Consider the following 26,253-nt stretch of genomic DNA (forward strand, 5'->3'; position numbering starts at 1 on the left):
TTACAATTGTACACGGGCAACGGGCACTTTATGATCTTTCGTTCTTACAAAATGTTATATTTTTTTTCCGGGATCTGCTCCTACACTTTCACCATGCAGGTGCTGGTCTTTGGTCGGCATGGAGCCTCTCGGTCCGCAGGACCTGAACATCGGGCCCGGTTGCGAACACGTGAGTGTTACCGCCCATCACTGTTATCAGTTCACTCGAAGGCATAGCCCTCGATCACTCTCGTTTTTATTGCGCTGATTATGCTTAACAAGATGTCGTTCAAGCAGTTTTAAGGACTTTCCATCTGCAATTGCGGTGCTGCTGCGTCAGTTCCTCGATAACAATGATCAGATCCTAATGCAAACAATAAAATAAATGTCTATGCAAAAGATGGACGAAACTACTTCATTTGAGTCGATATGCATTCATTTTTGCAAAATTGACCGTCCACCCAGCTGCGCCGCAACGATATTCTTTTATTTATTACGTGATAATCAAAAATGTCGGGCGTGTAAAGGCCAGCAACAATTAAAGGCGTCTCTCTGTATGAGATTAGAGAGAGGCCCCTTAGAGAAGCGCCAAAGAGAGACGCCTTGGAGGTGCCTTAGAGAAGCCTCAGAGAAGCGCCTCTGTACCTCTCTGTAAGAGAATATAGAGAGGTGCCTGAAAGTACGACCAACCTTCTAGGAGAACATCTTCGCGTTATCACGCCTATTGCTGTCACGAGGGGCGGACGCCTGACCGCCATCCGATTAAGAAATGCTCTTAGAACAGAATTTTTGTGATTAACGGGTCCTAGATTTTCGAATAGGCGAAAATTTGTTCGCTGGGACGTTCGAATCCTGCAGACTTATCGGTTATTTTGCTGTGTTGCCGATTAAGTTCATCGATTGGTCGGAGATGATGTTACGTCAATTCTTTGTGCCACCACGAGAATTTAAGATTTGGTAGTGTTATATCTTCACTAGTTAAAAAAGATGTGTCTATAATTTTTATTTTACACCTGCTTTTGAAATATCGCTTTCATGCTGTTGGAGAGAAGCGCTCTGTTACACCACTTTGGCGCGGCACAAATTTGTCAGTATAACGCGCACTTTGTGCTTTTGATCCGGCTCCGCTGTCAGTTTCAGACTGCTTGTTCTTGTTGCTTGAGAACCCACTGGATGAGCTCACGCCTGACGAGTTTTCCCAGCTCGTTCCGTGGAATCTTGTCGACGAACGTGGCGCCACCTTCCAACTTGAAGCTCTTCGGTGCGTTAGCTGGACAGCGAACAGAAGAGGAAGAACGAGAAGGTAGAAAAATTAGGAACGGGCAATACAGTATATTTTTTTACGAGATGATTGAACTTGGCTTAGCATGCATGTGCAGCTTAGACAGTTGTCTCATTCGGACGATTGGCGTGTCCGCTGTGAACCAGTCACAAGGCATCATGGCCTGGGTTTTTGTCCAGATTTGTGGTAGGTGTCCTGACTAAGAAATCACCAGAAAGCGCCCCTTACACCGCTGACACGGTAAATGGTGAGTTTTAATTAAACTTGTATTTCGATATAAAAACGCAAATGGCGCATGCTCGAACTGAAAACACATCAAACCGCTCAGGCGTAACAGCTGGAAACATACGTCAGACGAGCCGTGCGCGTGGTGTCTATCTATACAGGCCATCTGTAAATGGATGCTATTGAGTCAGCGTATCGGAAAAGGCTTTGACTTTTTAGCAATTTTTGTTTATTTACTGCAGGAGAATCTGTTGCTGTAGGACAGGAACACTGTAACGTACTTGCGAATAACTTTTTATTTTTATTGCATTAGGAATTATAGGGACACTCGAGGCGCGTTCGTGCAACACCCTCCAGACTATAGTTAGACTATAGTTAGTCTAGAGTGGTGTTGGTTCGTGACGTCGCCCTCGTCACCACGATACTATCTCTAGCGCAAGAGTGCATGCGCCGCTCGCGCAGCCCGGCCCAGACTACCTACGGAGCGGGGGAGAGAGAGCGCATCGAGACACCCTAGACTATAGAGAAAGGAGCATCTACAGTAATTCTACCCTAACCCAGCCCGCCGAGCCTGTTCTGCCAACGGAGCAGATCGGATCGAGTAGTGTCGTAGCTGACGCCAGGTCGCATGATGCGCAGGCCCTGAAGCTTGCCTAGGAGGTCTCGGCCCAACCTGCAGACCAAGTTCTGCTCGCGCGCCATGTGTTCGAGGCCACGTGGTCTGCTGGCGGTTTCAAGAGGGCGAAGGAGGAGCATGCGAGAGGCAAACCGAGAAGGCCGCTAGCTCTGCGCGCGCTGTCTTCCCGCGCACCCAGTGTTAGCTGCTACATGATCTGTTGAGCTTTGGAGGCGCGGCATGGTTAAAATTGTGAAAGGAACGGCAGCACGGAACGTTCGCCTTGGGACACGCACGTGCTCCTCCCGCTGCTGCCTCTCCTCATAGCGCCAGTGCTGTGACCGCGAGTGCTCGCGCTCATCAAGTAAACTCTGCTAAACTCGCTCATCAAGTAAACTTCGGGGGCGTGACACCACGCTTGTCTCGTTAGTAAGCGTATGTTTACTGCAATTTATACTGACCGTAAAACTACGATTCTTACTTCGTGTATTTGCTTCAGACCCGACCGCTTTTTGCATGTGGTTGTCGAGCGGAGCAATTCCAGCAACTTTTGCAAGGCTAGGTCCGCCTGCAGCAAGCAACACTCTTCCTTCTCCACCTTGCTATCGGTGTCAATGCTTCTCCTTTCGGGTCATACCGCGACATCTTTTTTTTTTTGTCCCCACTGCGCTCGCAATAATTTCATCAGGAATGCTTTTGCTTTGTACTGGCTCCAGATTTATTGCATTCACAAATGCGAGGCATGGTTCTGTAGTTGAAGCTCACGACGTTTACGTCACTGACATGATGCATGGTGTAGCAGCTATACTTAAGCACCCTAAATGATACAAAGTCAAATTCAGCCTTGAATCAGCATGTAAGGATCTTTCGCAACTGCTTATACTTTCAAGGTGGCAATTTGAGCGGACATCCAGGAAGCATCACGTGTATTGAAGGATACAGTTCTCTCTTTTTTTTTTTTTGTCTCTTGGCCCTCTTTACATTTCTGCTTCTGATTTATAAACATAAACAATTTGTTTTTCTGAAGCAGGGTTTTTCTGTTTGATATTTGAAGTTCGTTTTTTATAGGTGGTACAGTTTAAACTCGATTTAACGAAGTTATGACCACGCTCGAATTATTTCGTTAAACTGAGAAGTTCGTAAAATCGAGAAAGAAATATTTCGGTCCTTCGAAATCTAAAATTGTAACGTAGCGACAGGCAAAGACTATCGCGGCATTGCATTTGCCGCTAATCCAGCCATCCGTCGCAAAAAGCATGAAATAACGAAAGCAAACATCGCGGCTCTTACCGAGGCGGTGTTGTATGGGCGTGGCGTGCAGCCTCGTCAAAATAAAGCTAGGGATGTGACCACGGCGCCTAGATGTTTTAACGCGATAGCTTTAGAGCGCACGCTCGAAGAGAAAAGATTAGGAAGAAATCGCCGCCTTTTTTACTCATTTATTTCAGGAAAAACTTCGTTAAATCGAGTTTGTCCAAGTTTGTTTCGTTAATTCGGGTTTGTGATAACATTGAAACCTATGGGTACCTGCCGGGAATTGAAATTTCTTCGTTAGATCGGAAACTTCGGAAAATCGGGTTTCGTTCGATCGAGTTTTAACTGCACTTCTATCGCCCCATGCTTTTAGTTGTTTCACTGACTGTTCGCCCAAACTTTAGAGGTTAAACCAACCTTCCATAAATCGTGTGAAGTGTTCGACGCCCAGTGTCCTGGCTTCGGGCTTTCGCACAACCACAGCGTGAGCCACGTGTCCGGCTTCATGATGCGGGAGTCCCACGACGGCGCAGTCATGCACTTCCGGACACTTCTGCAGCACAGTCTCGACTAGAACTGGCGACACTTTCGTCCCGCGGCAGCAAAAGAAGTCGCTCAGTCGTTGCACCAGATACAGCCAACCGTCTTCGTCGTAGTAGCATAGGTCTCCTACGCGCGGAGATAGATAGATAGATAGATAGATAGATAGATAGATAGATAGATAGATAGATAGATAGATAGATAGATAGATAGATAGATAGATAGATAGATAGATAGATAGATAGATAGATAGACAGACAGACAGATAGTTAGATAGATAGACAGACAGACAGACAGACAGACAGACAGATAGTTAGATAGATAGACAGACAGACAGACAGACAGACAGACAGACAGACAGACAGACAGACAGACAGACAGATAGACAGACAGATAGATAGATAGATAGATAGATAGATAGATAGATAGATAGATAGATAGATAGATAGATAGATAGATAGATAGATAGATAGATAGATAGATAGATAGATAGATATGCAGCTTAGGAAGATGACAAAACAGCTAGGTTAGCTCATTAGTAAAGCGACCATCTGGGAAAGGCGTTGATTACAGTTTCAATCCCCGGACCAGGGTGAATTTTTTTACTTGCCGCGGTGGCTTAGCGGGTATGGTGATGCCCTGCTAAGCACGATGTCGCGGGATCAAGTCCCGGCCACGGAGGCCGCATTTCGATGGAGCGGAATGCAAAAGACGCCCGTGTCCTGTGTATTGGGGGCACGTTAAAGATTTACTGGTGGTCAAAATTATACCGGAGTCCCCAACTACGGCGATACTGTTACGTTTCGCCTACAACGCGCGGTATAGCCGGCGCGGATGCAGCGGACGCCGGGGCTTCGTTCAAAGCGGCGGACATTTTGGCCCGTTCGGCGCCGCCGCTACGCCTCCCCGCCAAGCGCGTCCAGGCATGTTCCAATGCCACGTGTCTTCGTGTGTGTGTGTGTGTGTGTGTGTGTGTGTGTGTGTGTGTGTGTGTGTGTGTGTGTGTGTGTGTGTGTGTGTGTGTGTGTGTGTGCATGTTGGTGCCCACGCTTGTCAAAGCGCGGCAGCCGGGGAGAGGAGCTCCCCCAACTGTGAAGCGAGGAGGTCTGACCGGCGCCGGCCCGGCGGATGCGTCACCTACTCGTCTCAACGTGCCCGAGCGGCGCCGTCACGTGCGCGTTTATCAAGGCGTTCCTTCTTCCCCTCGACTCCGAGTGTATAAGAGCAGCTGCTCCCGGACGCCGAGAGAGGCTCCGATTTCTTCTGTTGAGTAAAGTGCACTCCCGTCTCTCCACTTCGGTCGACCTGACCGCCCGCTCTTATGCGATGATAGAATAAACAAGTTGTTCTGTTACCAGTCGACTCATGCTTTGCCGGGACCTTCGGATGCTTCCAGTTGTGCCCCAGGCCTCCAGGCCAACGCTACCCTTGGGGCTTGCGACCCATATGCAACAACGGGCGTCAGCACTGAGATTCCAACAACTCGTGCCAGCGGTGCGATACCAACAACTGTCTGCCAGCGGTGAGATCGCGACAACGGAGGCCAGCAGCGAAGATATGCGGTTGACTGTATGCTGAGCAGCACAACGACCATCCGGGAGCAGTGCAACGAGCCCTGTGTGATGACTGGTTGCCTGCAGCGGAACGACTGCGCTGAATTCTTGGCTGCGAGGTTTGGTGAGTGCGGGACTTTCTTCTTCTGAGTTTTGCCAGGCTTTTGTTAGTGTCAGAAACAGAGCTGGTAATTGTGGTTGTCGTTGCTGCCGGGTTAGTTTGCGGCAAGACAATAGTAGGCAGTAGAGAAAGCAGCATTCAGAGCAGCCATGGATTTGAAGTCGTTGCGCAAACCGAAATTGCTGGAGCTTGCAAGAGAGTTGGGTCTGGATGTCTCAGACAAACTCAGAAAACCAGAACTGCTGAGGGCTATTCTTGAGTTAGAAGCTGAGGATGACGAGCTGTCGGAATGCCTTGACACCATTGAGGAGAGGGCAAAAAGACAGGATCGCGACCTTAAAGAGCAAAAAGAGAAACAGGAGCGCGAACTTAAAGAACAGAAAGAGCGAGAGCAACAAGAAAAAGAAAAAGAGCGCGACCGTCAACACGCTTTGGAAATGAAGCGTCTCGAGTTAGAGATGGAACGCGCTCGTAATGGAAGTCAGGCACACGGTGCAGGAGAACGAGTATTGTTCAAAATGACTGACCTGATGCGGCCGTTTAAGCTTGGAGAGGACATTGGTTTTTCCTGGTTAACTTTGAGCGAACGTGCGAGAAGCAGGGGTTCTCTCGGGAAACGTGGCCACAGCGCTTGCTCACTTTGTTACCCGGCGAGGCGGCCGACGTAGTCGCTCGCTTGAAGAGAGAGGAGGCAGAGGATTTCGACAAAGTGAAATCGAGTCTGCTAAAAAAGTACAGGCTGTCAGCGGAGGCGTTCCGTCGGAAGTTTCGGGAAAATGAGAAAGGCAAAAGTGAGTCATATACAGAGTTTGCGTACAGGCTTATGTCAAACATGCAGGAGTGGCTCAAAGAAGAGAAAGCGTTTGGTGACCACGAGAAAGTTCTGCAGTGTTTCGGGCTGGAACAGTTTTATAGTCGGTTACCTGAGAACGTGCGGTACTGGGTCTTGGATAGGCCAGACGTTAGTACGGTGGCTAGAGCCGCTGAGCTAGCCGAGGAGTTTGTGACACGTCGGGCTCGCGGAGCTAAGGACGGTCAAAAGGGTGAATTTGGCTCCAAGTTTGAGAGGCCGAAGTTCACACCCATGAGAGCAAGGGGCGACCAACGTAGTGCGGATGCGAGTGAAAGCAGTCCGACCGAACGTAAGGAGACGGCGGCAGCCGAAGCCGAACGCAGAAAGCGGTTCGAGACGAGGCAAGCGCGCGTGTGTTATACGTGTCAGAAGCCGGGTCACTTTTCGGCGCAGTGTCCGGAAACAAAAACCAAAGTCGTGTTTTTCTCATTATGCAGCACTGACGAGAACATGAAGCTTCTCGAGCCTTACATGCGAGACCTCCTCGTGAACGGGAAAGAGTGCCGAGTGCTTCGCGATTCCGCAGCTACGATGGATGTAGTTCACCCCTCTTACGTAGAACCCGATATGTTCACGGGCGAGTGCGCATGGATCAAGCAAGCCGTGGAAGCTCATAGCGTGTGTCTGCCCGTAGCAAAAGTGCTTATTGAAGGACCTTTCGGAGCGCTTGAGACGGAGGCCGCAGTGTCATCTATGCTGCCCCCCCAGTACCCGTACCTATTTTCGAACAGGTCCGATCACCTCCTGCGCGAGAAGGGGCTTTTGTTTGGCGAGGCTAGCGTTCAGGCCTTAACCAGATCGAAGGTTCGGGAGCTCGCTGCAAAGGCGGTAGTTGCGGGGCCGACGTTGTCGAACAATGAGAAAGGGTCAGAGGCGCAGCAAGCTGATATTCAGAGCACGCCCGAACTGAATAAAATTGAGCCTGTAGCGTTGAAGGCACCAGATACTGGAGAGGAAATGCCCGACACGGGAAAATTAGAAGAGCTATCTGCAGATTTGCTCATCGCGCCTACGTCAGACGGACTTAATAGGTTGCTAAAGGTCAGCCGGTTGGCTTTGATAGCCGAGCAAAAAAAGGATGGCAGCCTAGAAAACATACGCTGCATTGTCAAGGAAGGTATCGCCAAGAAAAATGCTCGCTTTGTGGAAAAAGTGGGGTCCTGTACCGGAAGTATCTAGACCGCAGGGGAGTGGAGTTCGATCAGCTGATCGTGCCTCAATGCTATCGTCAGGATCTGTTGCGCTTGTCGCATGGGGGTTCGTGGTCCGGACACCTAGGAGTTAAGAAAACTAAGGACCGTCTCTTGCAAGAGTACTATTGGCCAGGGTGTTTTCGGGACGCAGACCACTTTGTGAAGACATGTGACACCTGTCAGCGGGTGGGCAAACCAGGGGACAAATCGAGGGCGCCGTTGAAGTTGGTACCTATCATTACGGAGCCTTTTAGACGGCTCGTTATTGATACAGTGGGACCTCTGCCGGTAACAGCCACGGGGTACAGACACATTTTGACTGTGATCTGCCCTGCGACAAAGTTCCCTGAAGCAGTGCCGCTTAAAGAACTCAGCTCAGTTGATATAGTCAATGCACTACTGTCTATATTTGCGCGAGTTGGTTTTCCTGCGGAAATCCAATCAGATCAGGGCACAGTGTTTACTAGCGCTTTGACGACAACTTTTCTCGAAAGGTGTGGGGTAAAGCTGTTACACAGCTCGGTGTACCACCCACAGTCGAATTCCGTTGAGAAGCTCCACTCCGTCATGAAGCGTGTGTTGAGAGCTTTGTGGTTTGAACAACAAACTGACTGGGAGCTGTGTCTGCCTGGGGTGATGTTTGCATTGAGGACCGCGCCGCATGCGGCTGCGGGGTTTTCGCCAGCTGAGCTAGTGTATGGTCGCTCGCTGCGATCTCCGCTTCGCTTGCTTCGAGACGGATCACTTGCCTCTCCAATGTCTGCAGACCATCTCTTTCACAAATGGCCGCCTCCTGCGCTGGAGCCTCGCTTTGCAACAATATTCCTTTGAGGTGCGTTACAAAAAGGGGAGTCTCAACGGTAACGCCGATGGCTTAAGTCGAAGCCCCTAACGTAAGAATCAGCCTCAAAGTTATTTGTTACTGATGTTTTCTTCCTGAGGCAGGATTTTTAACATATTGCTTTTGTTTAGTGTTTCAAAGTGATGACGTGCTTTCTAGTGCAATTTTCCAATTTGTGGACGCGTTCTGAGTGCTGCTAGACTACTGTAAGGAGCTAGGCAGTGGTATAAAAGGGGAAAGAGCCTGGCAGGGCTTAGTGAGGGTTGTGCCGTGCTTGCTGACTGAGCGGTTGAGTTTCAGCGTAGTTCTAACGCTTGCTGGGAACGACAACAAAAATGGCAACTCTCCCGAAGTCACTTTGCAGTGTCCTGTGTGAACCTGAACGAGAGAACGAGGCCTTCTCTGTGCGCTGCGCTCAAGAAACGCCGAAGGACGCCCGACGTCGGTTATGAGCATCATCGAGCGACATCCTTCCGGACAGCGGATGCAGTCCCCTGACCATCGGGATCTCCTTCCCCCGGCGGGGCGGTCTGTTACGTTTCGCCTACAACGCGCGGTATAGCCGGCGCGGATGCAGCGGACGCCGGGGTTTCGTTCAAAGCGGCGGACATTTTGGCCCGTTCGGCGCCGCCGCTACGCCTCCCCGCCAAGCGCGTCCAGGCATGTTCCAATGCCACGTGTCTTCGTGTGTGTGTGTGTGTGTGTGTGTGTGTGCATGTTGGTGCCCACGCTTGTCAAAGCGCGGCAGCCGGGGAGAGGAGCTCCCCCAACTGTGAAGCGAGGAGGTCTGACCGGCGCCGGCCCGGCGGATGCGTCACCTACTCGTCTCAACGTGCCCGAGCGGCGCCGTCACGTGCGCGTTTATCAAGGCGTTCCTTCTTCCCCTCGACTCCGAGAGTATAAGAGCAGCTGCTCCCGGACGCCGAGAGAGGCTCCGATTTCTTCTGTTGAGTAACGTGCACTCCCGTCTCTCCACTTCGGTCGACCTGACCGCCCGCTCTTATGCGATGATAGAATAAACAAGTTGTTCTGTTACCAGTCGACTCATGCTTTGCCGGGACCTTCGGATGCTTCCAGTTGTGCCCCAGGCCGCCAGGCCAACGCTACCCTTGGGGCTTGCGGGGGGGCGCTGCGAGCAGCCGAAGCGAGCGGACGCGCGTCACATGCGCTCCGTGAATTTCGGGTGTTTTGGCCCGGTCAAACCGATTAGATCGCCCAAATTTTTGTGGGAATCGACGCCGGAAGCGAAGCGGACCACGAGGACACCAAATTCAAGCCGATACGTCCAAAATTTTTGGATTTACCGGACTTTGAATTTTCCGAGTGGCCGACCAGGTGCTAAGCCTAACGAGGCCTAGCACGAGTACGGGGCTTCGAGGTCTTCCCCCGGCTTCGGCCAGCGGCGAGGCGGACCCAGAGCGATGGCCCGACACGACATCCCGAGCTACGACCACCTCACGATATCACGACTACTGACCACCACCACCGAGGCGCAAGATTTCATGGAACAAGACCCGCACGAAGCCGTCGTCGCCGCACCGTCGACGGCGGTAGGCCTACCCCGAGGAGGAGGCCCCCGACCGACCCCAGGCAGCACTCCAGCGACAACGTCGGCCCCCGCGTCGGCGTCAAACCCGCCAGTAAGCCATTTAATTCGAGATCCGGACCCGGAATGGGAAATCGCCATGTCTAGTCGGCAAAAGAGACGCCAGCGCGGAGGCCAGGTTTTAGCGGGAACGCCGCATGGCAACATCGAATCACAGAACGCCGCCATGATGTCAGGCGCCGCGCCAGCTTCGCCCGGCGAAGGAGTGAGAGGAGGAGCGCCGCCGCCGAGGAGGAGGCTGCCGCCGCTCCCGCGCGAAGATTTAAAGATCGTCCTGAGGCCGAAGGGACTCGCAGTCAAGGACTTGCACACGCACCAAGTGGCGCGGGCGGTGGTGGCAGCCACCGGCCAGGGCTGTAAGGCGGGAGACTTTATAGTCCGGCTGCGCAATGGCTCCAATATCATAATCATCAGTACCAATGACGAAGAAGCGGCCCAGAAAATCAGACGGATCACTGAGCTGACTTTTGGCGGGAAGAGCTACGCAATGAACAGCCACGTCGCGGCGCCCGAGGGGACGCTGCGCGGAGTCATCCACGGCGTCGACCCGGGGACTCCGGCCGAAGAACTGAAGGCGAACCTCCGCGTCCGCACCCAAGGAGTAAAGGTCCTGGCAGCCAGAATGCTCGGGCGATCCAGCACCGCCGTCGTCACTTTCGACGGCCCACGTCTCCCCAAGCAAGTCATATATTACGGCGGGGAGATGTAGTGCTACGCGTATCGCCCGACGCGGCAAGTCTGCTACGCCTGCGGTCAGCAAGGACACCGGACAGACGTCTGCCCGAGCCCGGAGTCCAAGACCTGCCGGCAGTGCGGCAGCCAGAATCCAGTCGAAGGCCACGAGTGCACACCCAAGTGCCTGCTGTGCGGGGGCGACCACGCGGCCGGCACCAAGGACTGCAAGATGAGACTCAAGACGGCGAGCGAGCTGCGGTGGGGCAAGCCGCCACAGCCGCAGCAGCAGCGCCGCAGCCGCAGCAAGAGCCACGGCGGCGGCGGAGCCAGACGTACACGGTGGTTCTCGGACGAGGGTGACGAGAGCCAGCAGAGGGGGCGGAGCCGTAGCCGGAGCCGAGACCGGGACGGGTCCTGGCCACCCCCACCTCCGAAGGGCCAGCAGCCAAAGAAGCAGCAGCAACAGAAGCAAGGAGGAGTTAAGGTAAGCTGGGGAGCCGGCCCTCCCATCACGCTTTTTCCAGATGCTCCGCACTCAAACCCAAACACAGATAATACCAAGGACAAAATAATTGAGGAACTAAGGAAAGAAAACCAACAATTAAGGAGACAAATTAATGACATAATTACAGAACTACAAGAGATTAGACGGCTAGGTTTCGTCTCGCCGCCCTCGTACTCCTCGCCTATTAGGGTAGCTTCGCCACCGAAGACCCCTAGCCCCGTTCAACAGGTGGCCGGAGAACTAAGCTTTAATGATAAGCTAGAGAGCTTTATGCAAAGTATGCAGCAAATGCAACAAGAAACACAGAAACAGATGAAGGATATGCAGAAGGAACTGCAGAATACCCAACAAAAGATGGCCCTCCAGGAGCAGGGATTCCGAAACTACATTAAGAACCAGAACACTCAAAAGATAATAGACTCTAGAGAAAGACTCTTTAACGAGCGCCGTTTTGGCGGTAGCACAGAAACCCTAGGAGCGACTAACCCATCGACCTCAACAACATGGCAGGAAACAACCAATTAGAGATTTGGCAGTGGAACTGCAGGGGCTACAAGCGCAAGCAAGGGCTCCTGCAGCAACTCATTTATCACAGAGGAACCGCGCCAGACTTGATACTACTACAGGAAACCTTTAGCACTCCGGCACTTAGGGGCTACACGTGCCTGGAGAAAGGGAATACCGCGACACTCATAAGTAACAAAATCGTCACCATAGATCACGACGAGATTAAGGATACAAATATCGAGCACGTGATAACGGAGATTATTCCTAAAAAGAAAAGGAAATCGAAGAGCACTTTCGTAATTAACGTATACAGCTCGCCCAAACAAAGGGATGGGGACTTTCTAAAACTTTTTGCCGAAGCCAAGAGGCTAGCGGGACACAACAGCCTAGTGATAGCGGGAGATTTCAACGCTAAGAGCCCCCTGTGGGGTTACGCCAAAGAGGATAAGAAAGGGAGGGCGATTAGCACGGCCGCGGAAAATGCGGGATGCGAGCTCCTAACCGACGAGGCCCAGCCTACCAGAATGGGTAACAGCGTCAGTGTAGACACGTGCCCCGACCTCACGTTTGTCAAGAACGCCAAGAACGCGGAATGGGAGAACCTGCTGGAAAACCTGGGCAGCGACCACCACGTCCTCCGCCTAGTACTCGAGGCGGAAAACACGAAGAGAAAGATCGGCTCGACCAGACTGACGGACTGGGACGCCTTCAGAAGACACTGCAGAGAACTGGGCGGCGACATCACTTCCCCGGAAGAATGGAGCCAACAGTTGAAGCAAATCCAGGAGCTCTACACCCGCGAGGTGGACAGAACAGAACAGGCACCGGAGGTGGACAAGCGGCTGCTGGGGCTATGGGAAGCACGCCGCGGCCTCACCAAGCGCTGGAAGAAGCAGAGATTGAACAAGAAGCTAAAGAAGAAGATTGCGGAGATCACCAAGAAGGCCGAGGAGTACGCGACGCAACTGGCCAGACAGGGGTGGCAGCAATTCACCGACTCGCTAAACGGCACCCTCAGCACGGCCAGGACGTGGCAGATACTCCGAGGCCTACTGGACCCCCAGCAAGAGCAAGCGAGAGAGCAGCAACTCGATCCAGAGGCTGATCCACCTATTCCAAGGCACCGACGAGCAGCTGCTCGAGGAGGTCCGCAAGAAATGCTACGGAACGGGAGAGCCGGAGGGATACCGCGGTGAGTACCGAGGCGAAGACAACCCGGACATGGACCGACCCATCTCGAGGGAGGAGGTCGTCGAGGTCATCAGATCGGCCACCAAGAACACGGCGGCGGGAGCGGACAGAGTCCGGAACTCCCTCATACGCAACCTGAGCGACGTAGCGATAGACCAGCTCGTCAAGTACCTAAACACGCTGTGGCAAGAAGGGAAAGTTCCGGCGGAGTGGAAGCACGCCATCGTCGTAATGATCCCCAAGCCCGGAAAGAAAATCCAGATTGAGAACCTGAGGCCCATCTCGCTGACGTCGTGCCTACGAAAACTCTACGAGAAAATCGTCACCAAGCGCATCCAGCGGCACCTAGAAAACGGGAGATACTATCCAAACTCGATGTTTGGGTTCAGAGCCAACCTGTCGACGCAAGACGTTCTGCTGCAGCTCGAGAAGGAAGTCCTGACTGCAATGCCGAGAAAGGGCGAAAACGTCGTCGTGGCCCTCGACGTCAAAGGGGCCTTTGACAACGTCAGCCACGAGGCCATCATGGAGGGCCTCAACAATACAAACTGCGGCAGGAAGACCCACGACTACGTCAGGGACTTCCTCTCGGGCAGAACGGCGACGGTCGGCCTGGGCGAGCTGAGGAGCGGTATCTTTGCAACGCCTAGCAGAGGTACGCCCCAAGGCTCGGTAATCTCGCCCGTACTGTTTCACGTGGCGATGCTGGGCCTAGCGCAGAGACTCGAAAAGATCCAGGGAATCCGGCACGCGATGTATGCGGACGACATCACGGTCTGGACCACCTGCGGAACCTTGGAAGAAAAGCGAGCGGCGCTGCAAGATGCAGCCAAGTGCGTCGAAGACTACGTGAAGGAGAGGGGCCTCAGGTGCTCCACCGAAAAGTCCGAACTGCTAAGAGTCGGCAGACATCCCACCAAGGCGAAACTGGAGGTCAGCCTCGAAGGACAACTCATCCCCGAACGCAACATGATACGCGTCCTCGGCATGTGGGCCTCGAAGGACAACTCATCCCCGAACGCAACATGATACGCGTCCTCGGCATGTGGCTGCAAGGCAGCAGAAAGTGCAACCACACCATCGGCCTCCTCAAGAAGTCGACCGAGAACGTGAGCAGAATGATAAGCAGGGTCTCCCAGAAGAGGCACGGCATGAGAGAAGAAGACACTCTCAAGCTCGTCAACAGCCTGATCGTCAGCAGAGTCATGTACTCGCTACCCTACCAAGTGAGGCCTAAAACGACCAACGAAGAGATTGAAGTCGTCCTGAGGAAAGCCTACAAGACGGCGCTGCACCTGCCGAGAAACACCTCCAACGAAAAGCTGATGCAACTAGGGGTGAGCAACACCTTCGTCGAAATGGCGGAAGCACAGCGGAAAGCGCAAATGAGAAGACTAACGGGGACCTACACGGGGCGAAACCTGATCGGTAGGCTGGGCTTCGAAATAGGAGACGTCGACCGGTACGAGGACGTACCGGCGGGAATTAGGAAAACCTTTAATGTGAAGCCTATACCGAAGAACATGGATCCCAGGCTCCACGAAGGCAGAAGGAAAGCTAGGGCCGAATACATAGAAAAGACAGTGGCTAGAGAAGAGAACACTCTCTTCACGGACGCGAGCATAAGTTTAATAGGAAGCGAGGCTAAGGCCATCGCGGTAGTAATGAACACGGAGGAAAAGCTTGTCTCGTGCGTCTCGGCCGAGATACGGAGCGTAGCTGAAGCCGAGGAAATCGCCGTGGCGCTGGCGGCGATGCAAGGATATAGGGAGAATAAATCGCTAAATATTCTCACAGACTCGAAAGAGACTTGTCGCAACTACATGAGGGGCAGAATATGCAAAACTGCCCTTAGGATCCTCAGAGGGGGTAACCCCTCGGAGGAGGCGAAAATCAAACACAATCTGATCTGGATACCTGGACACGAGGGCATAAGGGGTAACGAGGCGGCGGACGGTCTAGCTCGAGCTAATAGATTCCGGGCTGGGCAGCAGCAGGAGTACCGCGCTAGTTACGCCGGGATCCTCAGTGACAGTTATTCGGAATTACTGCAACACTACAGGGGGACTAGATTCAAGTACCCACCGCCCCATAAAGCGCTGACGAAGGAGGAAGCAACGGGCTGGCGTAGGCTCCAGACAAACACCTTCCCCAACCTTTTCATATTCAACAAGATGTTCCCAACGCAGTATAGGGACACCTGCCCCTGGTGCGGGGCTACACCCACACTCTATCACATAACTTGGGAGTGCGAACGAAACGACGCATTCCGCGATCATAAACCCCCGAGTGCGGAGCATTGGGAGAGCCGGCTCGTCAGCTGCGAACTCGCCGTCCAAAGAAGGATGGTGGAGCACGCTAGGGACGCGGCCAAACTCAGTGGAGCCCTGGACTGAGGGACCACCCGTGCTGAAGAGGCTTCCCTTCGACGAGAAGGCAGCGTGCAGAAGAGAAGACCTCGATCCGCGAGAATTCCATTTTATAATTCAATAAATGTTTTTCTCTCTCTCTCTTGGGGCTTGCGACCCATATGCAACAATGGGCGTCAGCGCTGAGATTCCAACAATACTCATAATCAAATAGTGGTTTTGGCACGTAGTGCCCCAGTATTCAATTTAGGAGGAAGACAGCGTATAGAGATAATGAATAAGGCGTTAACTGAAGTAATTGCTAAAGCCAAAATTTGTGTCGGCGGTTATAAACATAGGGAGGAATAGTCCGACGTAAGACATGCAAATTGTAGTGAGCAACAAAAATCTAATGCACACACGTCAAAGCATGAAAGTATAGAAGACTAGAAATGATGTAGCGTTAACTGAGCTGTCGAAATTGATCAATATAAGTGGAAAGTAGATGATATTAAAAGTTATAACGATGGAAGTATTGAGGAAGCACTCATCTGCGGGGGGAGCATGAAATGAATAAGAAAGAGACTAAACCCTTACAGGGCAGAATGTGAATGAGTAGGAGTTCGTCGGCAGGCATTTGTCCTGTAGTGTCATTAGAACAGGCTGATGATGACCACCTCAATCATGGGTACTTATATATATTCGTAGGCAGGCTTTTCTTGTTTGCGACAGCAATTATACGGTCACTCAAGGCGAATATCCGCCATAGTCTTGGTGTTCCGTGTAAATTCCAAGTGAAATAACAATAAGCTGTTGACGCCCCGTATGCTGCGGGTGCAAGGGTAAGCGTGCGAGGGTCAGCCTAGAAGTATGGTGGGATAGTGCGCATCCTCTTTTCGCGCGCCCAGTGTTGGAGATAACGTGATCGAGAGAGAGTCAGCGTAGCTAGAGGCAGCCAGCGCGCGTCTCCTCCTCTAGCCTGACCATGAACGCGCATGGTTGCCCGCGCGCCGCATGTCGGAGGTCATCTGCGGCGAGTGCAAGGTTTAGGACGAGCCGATATGGCTGGTGGCTTCATGCCCGCTGTCTTCCTTCTCGCCCAGTGTTGGATGTCACGTAATCTAATGGCACCTTTGGATGGTCGCTGCATGTGATCCTCCAGATACGAGCGTACCAAGTGCCGAGGCACTCTGGATCCAAATAGGAGACAGCTTGCGTCAACCGAACAGCTGACTTCTCTTCGGAGCGGTGTGAGGAAATGAATCGAAAGCCGTGGGGAACTTCTAGTAACGCGGCCAGCTCCGTCACCGATCATAATCATCGCCGATGACAATAATCGTCGTCGCCGCAGCGAGAGTCCCTCTTCACCAGCGCAACCGTGAGAAAGGGCGGGTACACGTGACCGGAGAGCGGCCAGATTTTTTGGCTGCTCCGACGGCAATACCGGGAGCGCCTTTCGGCGCTTTCATTTGGAGTCGGGCAATGGGAAAGAGCGATCCGAATGTAGCCGTAGCACTCGTTTTCGACCATCCGAACAACGTCAGTCTTTTGGAATCTCTTTGAAGCGCTCTAAAACGATCGTTTGAAAATGCCGTATGTTTCAGAGACGCGGTGAAGTGAGCGGCAGTACGAAGCGTTCACTCCCAGGTGCCGCGACTCCTTATCACACCCACCGGCGTTACGACAGCGAGTGCTCGCGGTCACTACTGTCTGTCTGTGCGCGCAAGACATCACGCTTGCTTATAGTTAGTAAGTGAATTTTTCTGCAGTTTATACGGCCGAGAAACCCCCGAATATTACTTTATGGATTTGCTAATATTACTTTATGTGTGCTAATTCTCCTTTAGGATGGAACTGCGACTCTTCTTTCTTTCTTTCTTTTTTTTCTTTCTTTCTTTCTTTCTTTCTTTACACAGTCCCTAGTGAGTCAAAATAGAGACAACAGAGACGTCAGTTCTGTTCCATATATTTCAGAGGAAGTCATCTCAAGACTTAACGATAAATACCTGCTGCGTAAAATTAATATTTCGGCTCCAAAATACACTCGCTCGCACAACCTACTCTTGCTTAAAAGCTTCACCCGTCTGCTAATCCATCCATGCTGTAATTTGCGGTGATTTTCGTTGTTCCGACGTCTTCCCCATAGCCTTACTACAGACACGACGAGAGTACCTGTCCTGTACCAGCCTTCGCTGTCGGTGACAGACTCGTTCAGTCTTCCCCAGTAACCGCACATCAGGCCCGGACTTCGAACCACGAGCTCGCCTTGTTCCCATGGGCCGAGGGGATTTTCCGTCTCGACGTCCCTCACCTGCACGAGAAACCGGAAAACGGGCGGGGATGTCAAACCGTGAAGACGTCGCACACTTGCAGTCCTTGCACTGAGAAATGCGCATGCCCTGACCTAGCCCACGCCTTGAGACCGCGCAGTGGCAAGCAATGTGAGAGGGATCAGCAATATGTATTTTTTAACATTTACTCTAACTGAAGACCTTTATGCGGGGAAGAAAGACAGACGCAGTTATTATGATATCAAAGCTGAGAGGCCGGTCTGAATCAATGTTCTGACCTGCTATTCAATAGCATTGGGGAAGGGAAAGAAGATGAAAAAGAAGAAGAGAAAAGATTTTGAGGATGAAGGCAAAAATGGTGGTGCATGAAATGCGAACAGCGAAAGACCCTTCAAGTTCTCAAGTAATAAAGGGAAAATCTTGATTTTCCCTTTATTATCACAGTTGAAGAAAAATTCGTCCTGGTCCGGTCCCGGTGCAGGACGAATTTTTCTTCATCTGTGAGGCATCTCATTCGAGGAACCTGTATGGGTTTCCTTTGTAGCAAACGTTACGAATGGGTGGATGTATGATTTTCCCTTTATTAAGTACTTCTCTCCACCTTGCGGGCTTCCGCAGAACTATTATGTCAAGCTCTCAAGTCCAGCTCACTTTCGTGCAATAATTTGATTATATATGCTTGAGAACATATTACGACAAGGGGAACGTAGGGAATGCTTGTTTAGTCACTACGGCCTCTTGAAGGGACAGCTTATGTGTTCCCTTTCATATTTATCGTATGGGTACGCCGCTTGCCCATGCTAGTTTTGCGTATGCTTTGACGCACGTGTAGAGCATTGCGGACTTGATACAGTGCGGAGAGGAATCGGAAGGTTCGGCCATGGGGGCCAAGAAAGAGAACCCGTAACAATATGTACGATCCGGCATACCTTAGCAATGTACAATTGTACATACTCATAATATATAACAATGCAATGCCATATAAACGTTTCTTCTTTACAATCTGCGGTGGACGTTTCGCTTCAGGAAATTAACACGGTTCGTAAGGGCCCTTCTAATACCAGACAACAAACTGCTACCAAACGCTTTGCACTACACAGCGCTCAACTGGAGCTGTGCCTGCCAAATTTGCGTTTCGCAGTTTGAGACGCGAGTTGAGGTATATGTCTGTCGCTACACTCTAGTATATCGCCGGGCATTTACTGTGGCTCGTGTCAGATTATCTTGAGAATTCATTGCATTTGCATCACTACATTTATGGACTGCATAGGGAGCACTGCACTGCATAGGAATCGAAAGCCACATTAAACAACATTAACAATTCGTCGTTGCATGCTTATGTGTATACACATGCATGCACTTGCTTGCGTATGTGTGCTATAGGCCTCAGCCGGGAATTAAACTAGTACTAGTACGTGCATAACTTTCCCCCTTTCTTTTATATCCATGAACGAATTGTTTTCACCTTCTTGTTTCGGCGCTTATTCGAAATATGAGTGTTAATGCCAGAGGAATTAGTCCAGAGGAATTCGAAATCCCAAAGGTGACGCCGGAAGAAGTAAAGAAAGCCTTGGGAGATATGCAAAGGGGGAAGGCAGCTGGGGAGGATCAGGTAACAACAGATTTGTTGAAGGATGGTGGACAGATTGTTCTAGAGAAACTGGCCACCCTGTATACGCAATGCCTCATGACCTCGAGCGTACCGGAATCTTGGAAGAACGCTAACATAATCCTAATCCATAAGAAAGGGGACGCCAAAGAAAGGCGTCAGGCAGGGAGATACGATATCTCCAATGCTATTCACAGCGTGTTTACAGGAGGTATTCAGAGACCTGGATTGGGAAGAATTGGGGATAAAAGTTAATGGAGAATACCTTAGTAACTTGCGATTCGCTGATGATATTGCCTTGCTTAGTAACTCAGGGGACCAATTGCAATGCATGCTCACTGACCTGGAGAGGCAAAGCAGAAGAGTGGGTCTGAAAATTAATCTGCAGAAAACTAAAGTAATGCTTAACAGTCTCGGAAGAGAACAGCAATTTACAATAGGCAGCGAGGCACTGGAAGTGGTAAGGGAATACATCTACTTAGGGCAGGTAGTGACGGCGGATCCGGATCATGAGACGGAAATAATCAGAAGAATAAGAATGGGCTGGGGTGCGTTTGGCAGGCATTCTCAGATCATGAACAGCAGGTTGTCATTATCCCTCAAGAGAAAAGTATATAATAGCTGTGTCTTACCAGTACTCACCTACGGGGCAGAAACCTGGAGGCTTAAGAAAAGGGTTCTACTCAAATTGAGGACGACGCAACGAGCTATGGAAAGAAGAATGATAGGTGTAACGTTAAGGGATAAGAAAAGAGCAGATTGGGTGAGGGAACAAACGCGAGTTAATGTCATCTTAGTTGAAATCAAGAAAAAGAAATGGGCATGGGCAGGACATGTAATGAGGAGGGAAGATAACCGATGGTCATTAAGGGTTACGGACTGGATCCCAAGGGAAGGGAAGCGTAGCAGGGGGAGGCAGAAAGTTAGGTGGGCGGATGAGATTAAGAAGTTTGCAGGCATGGCATGGCCACAATTAGTACATGACCGGGGTTGTTGGAGAAGTATGGGAGAGGCCTTTGCCCTGCAGTGGGCGTAACCAGGCTGATGATGATGATGATGAGTGTTAATGCAGTGACCATCTCACACGATGTAGTTACATAAGCTATCACTCGGCAGAATGTCATTGGCATGACGTGGCCGACGTCCGACGTGTCTATGAGACAATGGATTTTACCGAGCCTACGTCGGAAGGCTGTGTTCATTTCATGCTTTTCATTCCAAGATCACAATTCCTGCATTCATTAATTCTTAAAGATAAAGGTTAGAACCACAAGATCCCAGTTGTCTGTTTTGCTACATCTGTACCGAATGGGCTGATTGAATTATATTTTAGAGGGCAGAATTAGGCGCCCATTCCTGCGGCGAGCGTCGGCATCTCTCGTAACCGAACAAACGAGCCCAGCGAAATATGAAAGAGCGATCGCTGAGCACAGCGGGAGAGGAAAGACAGCGATAGCGAAGAAAACGTGACGAGGAAAGCGGAGAAGGAGGGTATGGCGAAAGCGTGAGAAGAAAAGCGCAGTGCCACGCAAGACGAGCTCTGCGGCGACGATGGCTACGAGATGGCGCCAGAGCTGCACCCGTCGTCTGCACGGAACCAAAGCGCTGCAAGAGTGGAGGTCTGTCTGCGGTGGTTGCTGTGAATAGCGCCCACACGTCACCTAGGCGCTGCCTCTTGCGATCTCCCGATTAGGGAGCCGCGCCACACTTCACTCCGTTTGCAACGTCACACGAGGTAGATTGTCCGTGCCAGCCAATATATCGCGAAATGAAAACACGCATAAAGCTGCGCTCAAATTTCGCTTAAGGGCTATCGCAATCGTCGGTGAGTTTGTGGCCAACATAACGTTTATTCTCTATTTCTCGATATGTAAAGGATCTGATCACTCCGAGCAAAAGCGGCGTACGAATAGGAGCAATGAAAGTTTCTCGGAATGTTCTTTTTTAAAATTTTACTCAACCAACTATAACCGAACTATTCACCCCTGTAATTTGAACATGTTTTAAGTTTGTCATCCGGTAACGTTCGTTGTGAACTACTTTTGAGAACAAACGCGAATGTTGGTTGTGCTTGACGCTAGTTGGATTCTTTAGAGAAAGAGAGAAAGAGAGAGACACAAGGAAAAGCAGGGAGGTTAGCCAGACGGACGTTCGGTTTGCTACTTGCACGGAGGAGAGGGGATTAGGTATAGTTAGAGACGTCCATTATAGAATCTTGGCCAAGGTAGACTGACATATTACGTCCTTTATTGTGTAGCTCTTGGCAAGGCCAGAAGTGGTATATGCCAGAAAAATATTATTGATTGAAATAGGCATGGCTCGGGCTATATAGTTAACTGTCCATTATTGTAAAAAAAAAGAAGTATTACATGGTGTTCGAACGTAAAAGAGAAATCAACGCGAATACGTCTGTAGGTTTTTTTCCTCTCGGAAACAACCAGCATCTGCGATAAGGCCACGCAATCTATATATGGTCACACAATGACATCATCGGAGGGATATTTTGAGGACGACATGTACAACTAAGTAAAAAGAAATTCGCCCTTCAGCTGCAATTTTCTCTCCCAAGAAGAGTCTTTCTTTCGTTCTTTCTTCCATTCTTTCTTTGTGCGGAAACAAACTGAGGAAGAGAGAGAGAGTCAAGCTTGATCAGCGCCCGCTGGCAGTTACACTTTCCCAGTTTTGAGCCAAAATGTTCGGAAACTTACCATTGCTTCGACTCCCATGCCCAAGCGGCCTATAGACTTGAAACGGCATGGTGCATTATAAAGGCCCGCTGTGACGAACGGTATCTCCGACTGGCCGTACACTACAATTGCATCAAGAATAAAGAAACAGGTTGACCACTGTGTTAGAGGGACTAATTTGCTGCGTGAATCGCTTCACACAAGGTTATAAACCTAATAATTCCTATATAGGATTAACGCAAGAAACGCGAGAAAAAATAAAGGACGAGCAGGATGACGCGCGCTAAATAAGAGTGTAAGCCTGACGCTGTTCGGAATTTTGTAGTAGTAGTAGTAGTAGTAGTAGTAGTAGTAGTAGTAGTAGTAGTAGTAGTAGCAGTAGTAGTAATAATAATAATAATAATAATAATAATAATAATAATAATAATAATAATAATAATAATAATAATAATAATAATAATAATAATAATAATAATAATAATAATAATAATAATAATAATCGTTTACTATGCCCGCTTCCTTGTTTTTTTTTTCAAGTGAAATACGAGATGCGTCGTAGGTTCTTTCGATATTCTAGGATAACTAAACGAGACACTTTGTTCATACTTGGCAGAAATAAGGGCCAAGTTGGAGGGGATGTCGCTAACATTTATGGTGCGGGGTTTAATTACGGGCTTTGCAGCAAGTTACGCCTATGTAAGCGCTCCGCAGTGTTATAAGTATTTTTATGAGCGGCGCAGAATTTATGCCCCTGTCCTATTAGAAAATGACTTCCACCGATAATAAATTCAGTAAGGATTAGGGGAACATACATAAGCTAATGTGCGTGCGAAGTTAAATGAGTATGAACGAATTACAGATAAGTAAAAAGAAAAATCCTTGTTCAGATGTGCTTGAAAGCGTTATACGGCCGTTATCCACTCACGTTTCTCAGTGACCCGAGAGAACTCTAAGTTACATCGAGTTCAAATTCGGTTGAAATGGGGGTCATTTTAGGTTTGACGTGTGGATAAAGCTTTAAGCTTCTGGCTTAATTATGAACGTTGCAAATAATTACTGAGTACCCGTTTTTCTTATCCATGTATTTATGCCTTTACGAGGCGCATAGTAGGTTTCTCCAGTGTCCAGTTATTAAAGTATCTTTATGCTGGAAAGGGGGGGGGAGGGGCAGCGGCTTTGACAGATTAAATGGGCAGATATTGTGTGTATGTGTTTCTAAGGGTGGCGCGGCATGTATCATCAGCATTATCGTCATCCTGGTTACGCCCACTGCAGGGCAAAGGCCTCTCCCATACTTCTCCAACAACCCCGGTCATGTACTAATTGTGGCCATGTCGTCCCTGCAAACTTCTTAATCTCATCCGCCCACCTAACTTTCTGCAGCCCCCTGCTACGCTTCCTTTCCCTTGGAATCCATTCCGTAACCCTTAATGACCATCGGTTATCTTCCCTCCTCATTACATGTCCTGCCCATGCCCCCCCCCCCCTTTCTTTTTCTTGATTTCAACTAAGACGTCATTAACTCGCGTTTGTTCCCTCACCCAATCTGCTCTTTTCTTATCCCTTAACGTTACACCCATAATTCTTCTTTCCATAGCTCGTTGCGTCGTCCTCAATTCAAGTAGAACCCTGGTGGCCCCTCACCAGGTAAGGGGCCACCAATAAATTCGATGTAATTCTGAAGTTGTATTCTAAAGGAGCCAAATGGTCAACTTAGCGAGTTTCGATAATTTTTCACTACTCCAAAATGGTTCGAACGATAGGAAACACTTTATGTCACCACACTGACGTATTGACGTTGAGGCTTCGACGTGAAATTCAAACAACGGAAGCATGGCTTTCGTATTCGCATCAACTTTTTCACCGCGAAATTGACTAAACTAGAGTTTCAAAGAATACTTTACCAATCTAAAGTAATTTAGCATTTCTCTTTCGATCGTCGCCCTTTGAAGTGTGTGGTTTGATTGCAGACAACTGAAATACTTAACACAACTGTTCCACTTCGCTGGAAATTAGGCTGTGATTCTGCGAGGTCGCGATTGCCTGCTGTTGCTGTTTTTTGTTTTCTAAGGGAGAGTAGCAATGCTATGGAGTAGTTAACTATTGGTATAGCGCGCTCCTATCGAAGCCCTGGGGTTATTCTTTCGAACGATAATAATGACGAGATTTTTGTTTTCTTATTTCATCTTGGAACTGCTTCGAGGCCAGATAGCTAGCCAAATTCTGGAAAATGCGCGTGGCTAATCAAAGAAATGATATCGTATTTAGAAGGGATAAAGCGAAATGAGGCTAGAGTTCAACTGTCGGTAGCATATAAGGTGTGACGGGTCGGTTAGGACTTGGCAAATTTTTGAAGCACTCACACTGTATGAACGACTCGATATTTAGCTCCTGGAATAATGTTTTGGCCACCTCCTCGTTAATGCACGTGGTCGCAGACGTGACGTACTTGAGGGAGCTGAGGTCATAGTTCTTGCGCTTATCGTTTTCCAGTATGCATCGTGCCGTGTAAGGAGTCGTGCTCAAAGCTGTGACCTGTTGACAACAAAGAGCAGCAAAATGGTTGCTAAGGCGGCAAAATATAACGCCACAGAAGATATTTTTTATTTGTTCCCTAAGTGCACTTAAAATACTATTAGGATCAATAACGGGTGCTCAGACATTCAATTGTGAATCTGAATCGAATAGTATATTCTATTTGTTTTGCATATTATTTGGGAATTCACTATTCGACATTGTCGAGCATACAATTCTGGTCGAATATAAGGGACATTGACACAAACTGAAGTGCCGGGGACGAAAAAAAAGTTGTGCCATAACCATCGACGGTGATTGTCAATGTAAGCAAATAACCGCACACTTCTAGAAAGCTACTCGTTCATTAAAGGAATGATGAGCTTGAACGCGTGGATTTGTTTCAGCGAGGATGCTTATGTAACGCTTGTTGTTTCATCGCATCATCCCGCCGTAAACAGGGCCGTTAATCAGCACCTCTGTGACGGTAGTTTAGTTGGCTATACGTAAAGCTGATTCGTCATACGTGTGGTGTCAGAGACACCAGTACCCGTCGTGTTGGCGTATAGTGGCTTTGGCGGTGCCCTGCTGATTCCCAGAGTTTGGGTTCAAACTCCGCATTTCGATAAGGACGCAATTAGAAAATAATAATTGTAATAAAATAAACGCTCGTCTACCATGCACTGGGAACACGTTAAGAAACCAATGTCGTGCTCCACGTTCAGTGCATATATATACCTTGTGCGTGTGGAGCGCCTCGAGGACATCGTCAGCGCTCTCAACAAAGGCGACCGAGGCTCCCTGGACGATGGCCTTGCAGACGACGTCGAAGAGCGCGTATACGTGGCCCAGAGAAGTGGTGCACAGAGCCACGTCATCTGTGCTCAGGTTCATGTGAGCGGGGTGGCTGAAATAGATTAGACAAAATCACAAAAAGTGGGATAAAAAAACGAAGAAGAAGTGTCGAAGTTTTGCCCGGAAGCCGAAGTATTGGCAGCGATAGCAAAGTATTAGACTGTTCCACGAAGTAAGGTTTGTATTTTTACGGGCATGTACGCAGCGCAATAAACATTCGCTGACTAACTAAAGAAGCGTAACCGTGTAACGCGCCCGAAGACACACGTGGACGAAGTTCACTCGACGACTGCGAGCGCTAGCGCGGTCGCAACGCTTGCGTGGTGAGGAGTAGGGTGTCGAATCGAACTGGAGCTGAACCGAGCAACCAGAGCTCAACCATTATTTGGAGCCAAACTGGAATCGAGCCGATACATTTTTCCCTGCTATCTTGGAAACGAACCGGAAGCGGAACTCATCGGGGGAACCGTTTCGAACCAGTTTGACCTCAGCTGAAGGTCAGCCCAGGGTCTTTTTTTTTTTTTTTTTGCTGAACTTCTACGACCGCGTGCAGGTCAAGCACTGCGCTGACGAGAGTGGACCACGCGTCCCGTGTGTTAGTTCACCGCAGTGCACGGAGTGTTACCTCTGTAACAGTCATGTCGCTCGCCACGGTGAATCTCATTGGCTGACTCAATTGTATGCGCATTGTCGGCGCGCACTGTCTGGGCCGGTGAGCACCCGTTAAACGGACACGACATATTTATATTTCGCACCTCAGCATTGATGGCAGCGGCGAAATGCATGACTCCCGCTTTGACATTTGTCATCGTCGCAGTTTATGCACCGCCTCTCGCTCCACTTGAACGATTGCTCGATGAAATTAAAGATTGCGTCACTCACATCATGTACTCATTTGTAATCATCGCCAACGATTTCAGTGCGAGACACTAAATTTGGGGCCTGGTTGATAGAGCCACGCGTGGTGCACAGTAATCGCAACTCGACCCCGCCAACTGTTAACGTATA

General features: G+C 49.8%; 1 protein-coding gene across 3 annotated transcripts in view; it reads right to left on the bottom strand.

Moving 5' to 3' along the window:
• Positions 1 to 217: 217 nt before the first annotated feature.
• The window catches only part of LOC142572303 (uncharacterized), a 36,964-nt gene continuing 10,928 nt past the window's right edge, over positions 218 to 26,253 (bottom strand). The window contains exons 5-10 of one of the 3 annotated variants that reach the window (XM_075681300.1): positions 25,129 to 25,297; positions 24,240 to 24,411; positions 21,898 to 21,998; positions 17,462 to 17,600; positions 3,774 to 4,025; positions 218 to 1,249 (exon numbers count right to left, since the gene is read on the bottom strand). In XM_075681300.1, coding sequence (XP_075537415.1) covers positions 1,116 to 1,249; positions 3,774 to 4,025; positions 17,462 to 17,600; positions 21,898 to 21,998; positions 24,240 to 24,411; positions 25,129 to 25,297 — 967 coding nt within the window. In that variant the 3' untranslated portion in view covers positions 218 to 1,115. The remainder of the gene's footprint in view (positions 1,250 to 3,773; positions 4,026 to 17,461; positions 17,601 to 21,897; positions 21,999 to 24,239; positions 24,412 to 25,128; positions 25,298 to 26,253) is intronic. The other 2 variants (XM_075681301.1, XM_075681302.1) reach the window with 2 other exon arrangements.

This window comes from Dermacentor variabilis, chromosome 2, assembly GCF_050947875.1.
Source record: "Dermacentor variabilis isolate Ectoservices chromosome 2, ASM5094787v1, whole genome shotgun sequence".
NCBI lineage: Eukaryota > Metazoa > Arthropoda > Arachnida > Ixodida > Ixodidae > Dermacentor > Dermacentor variabilis.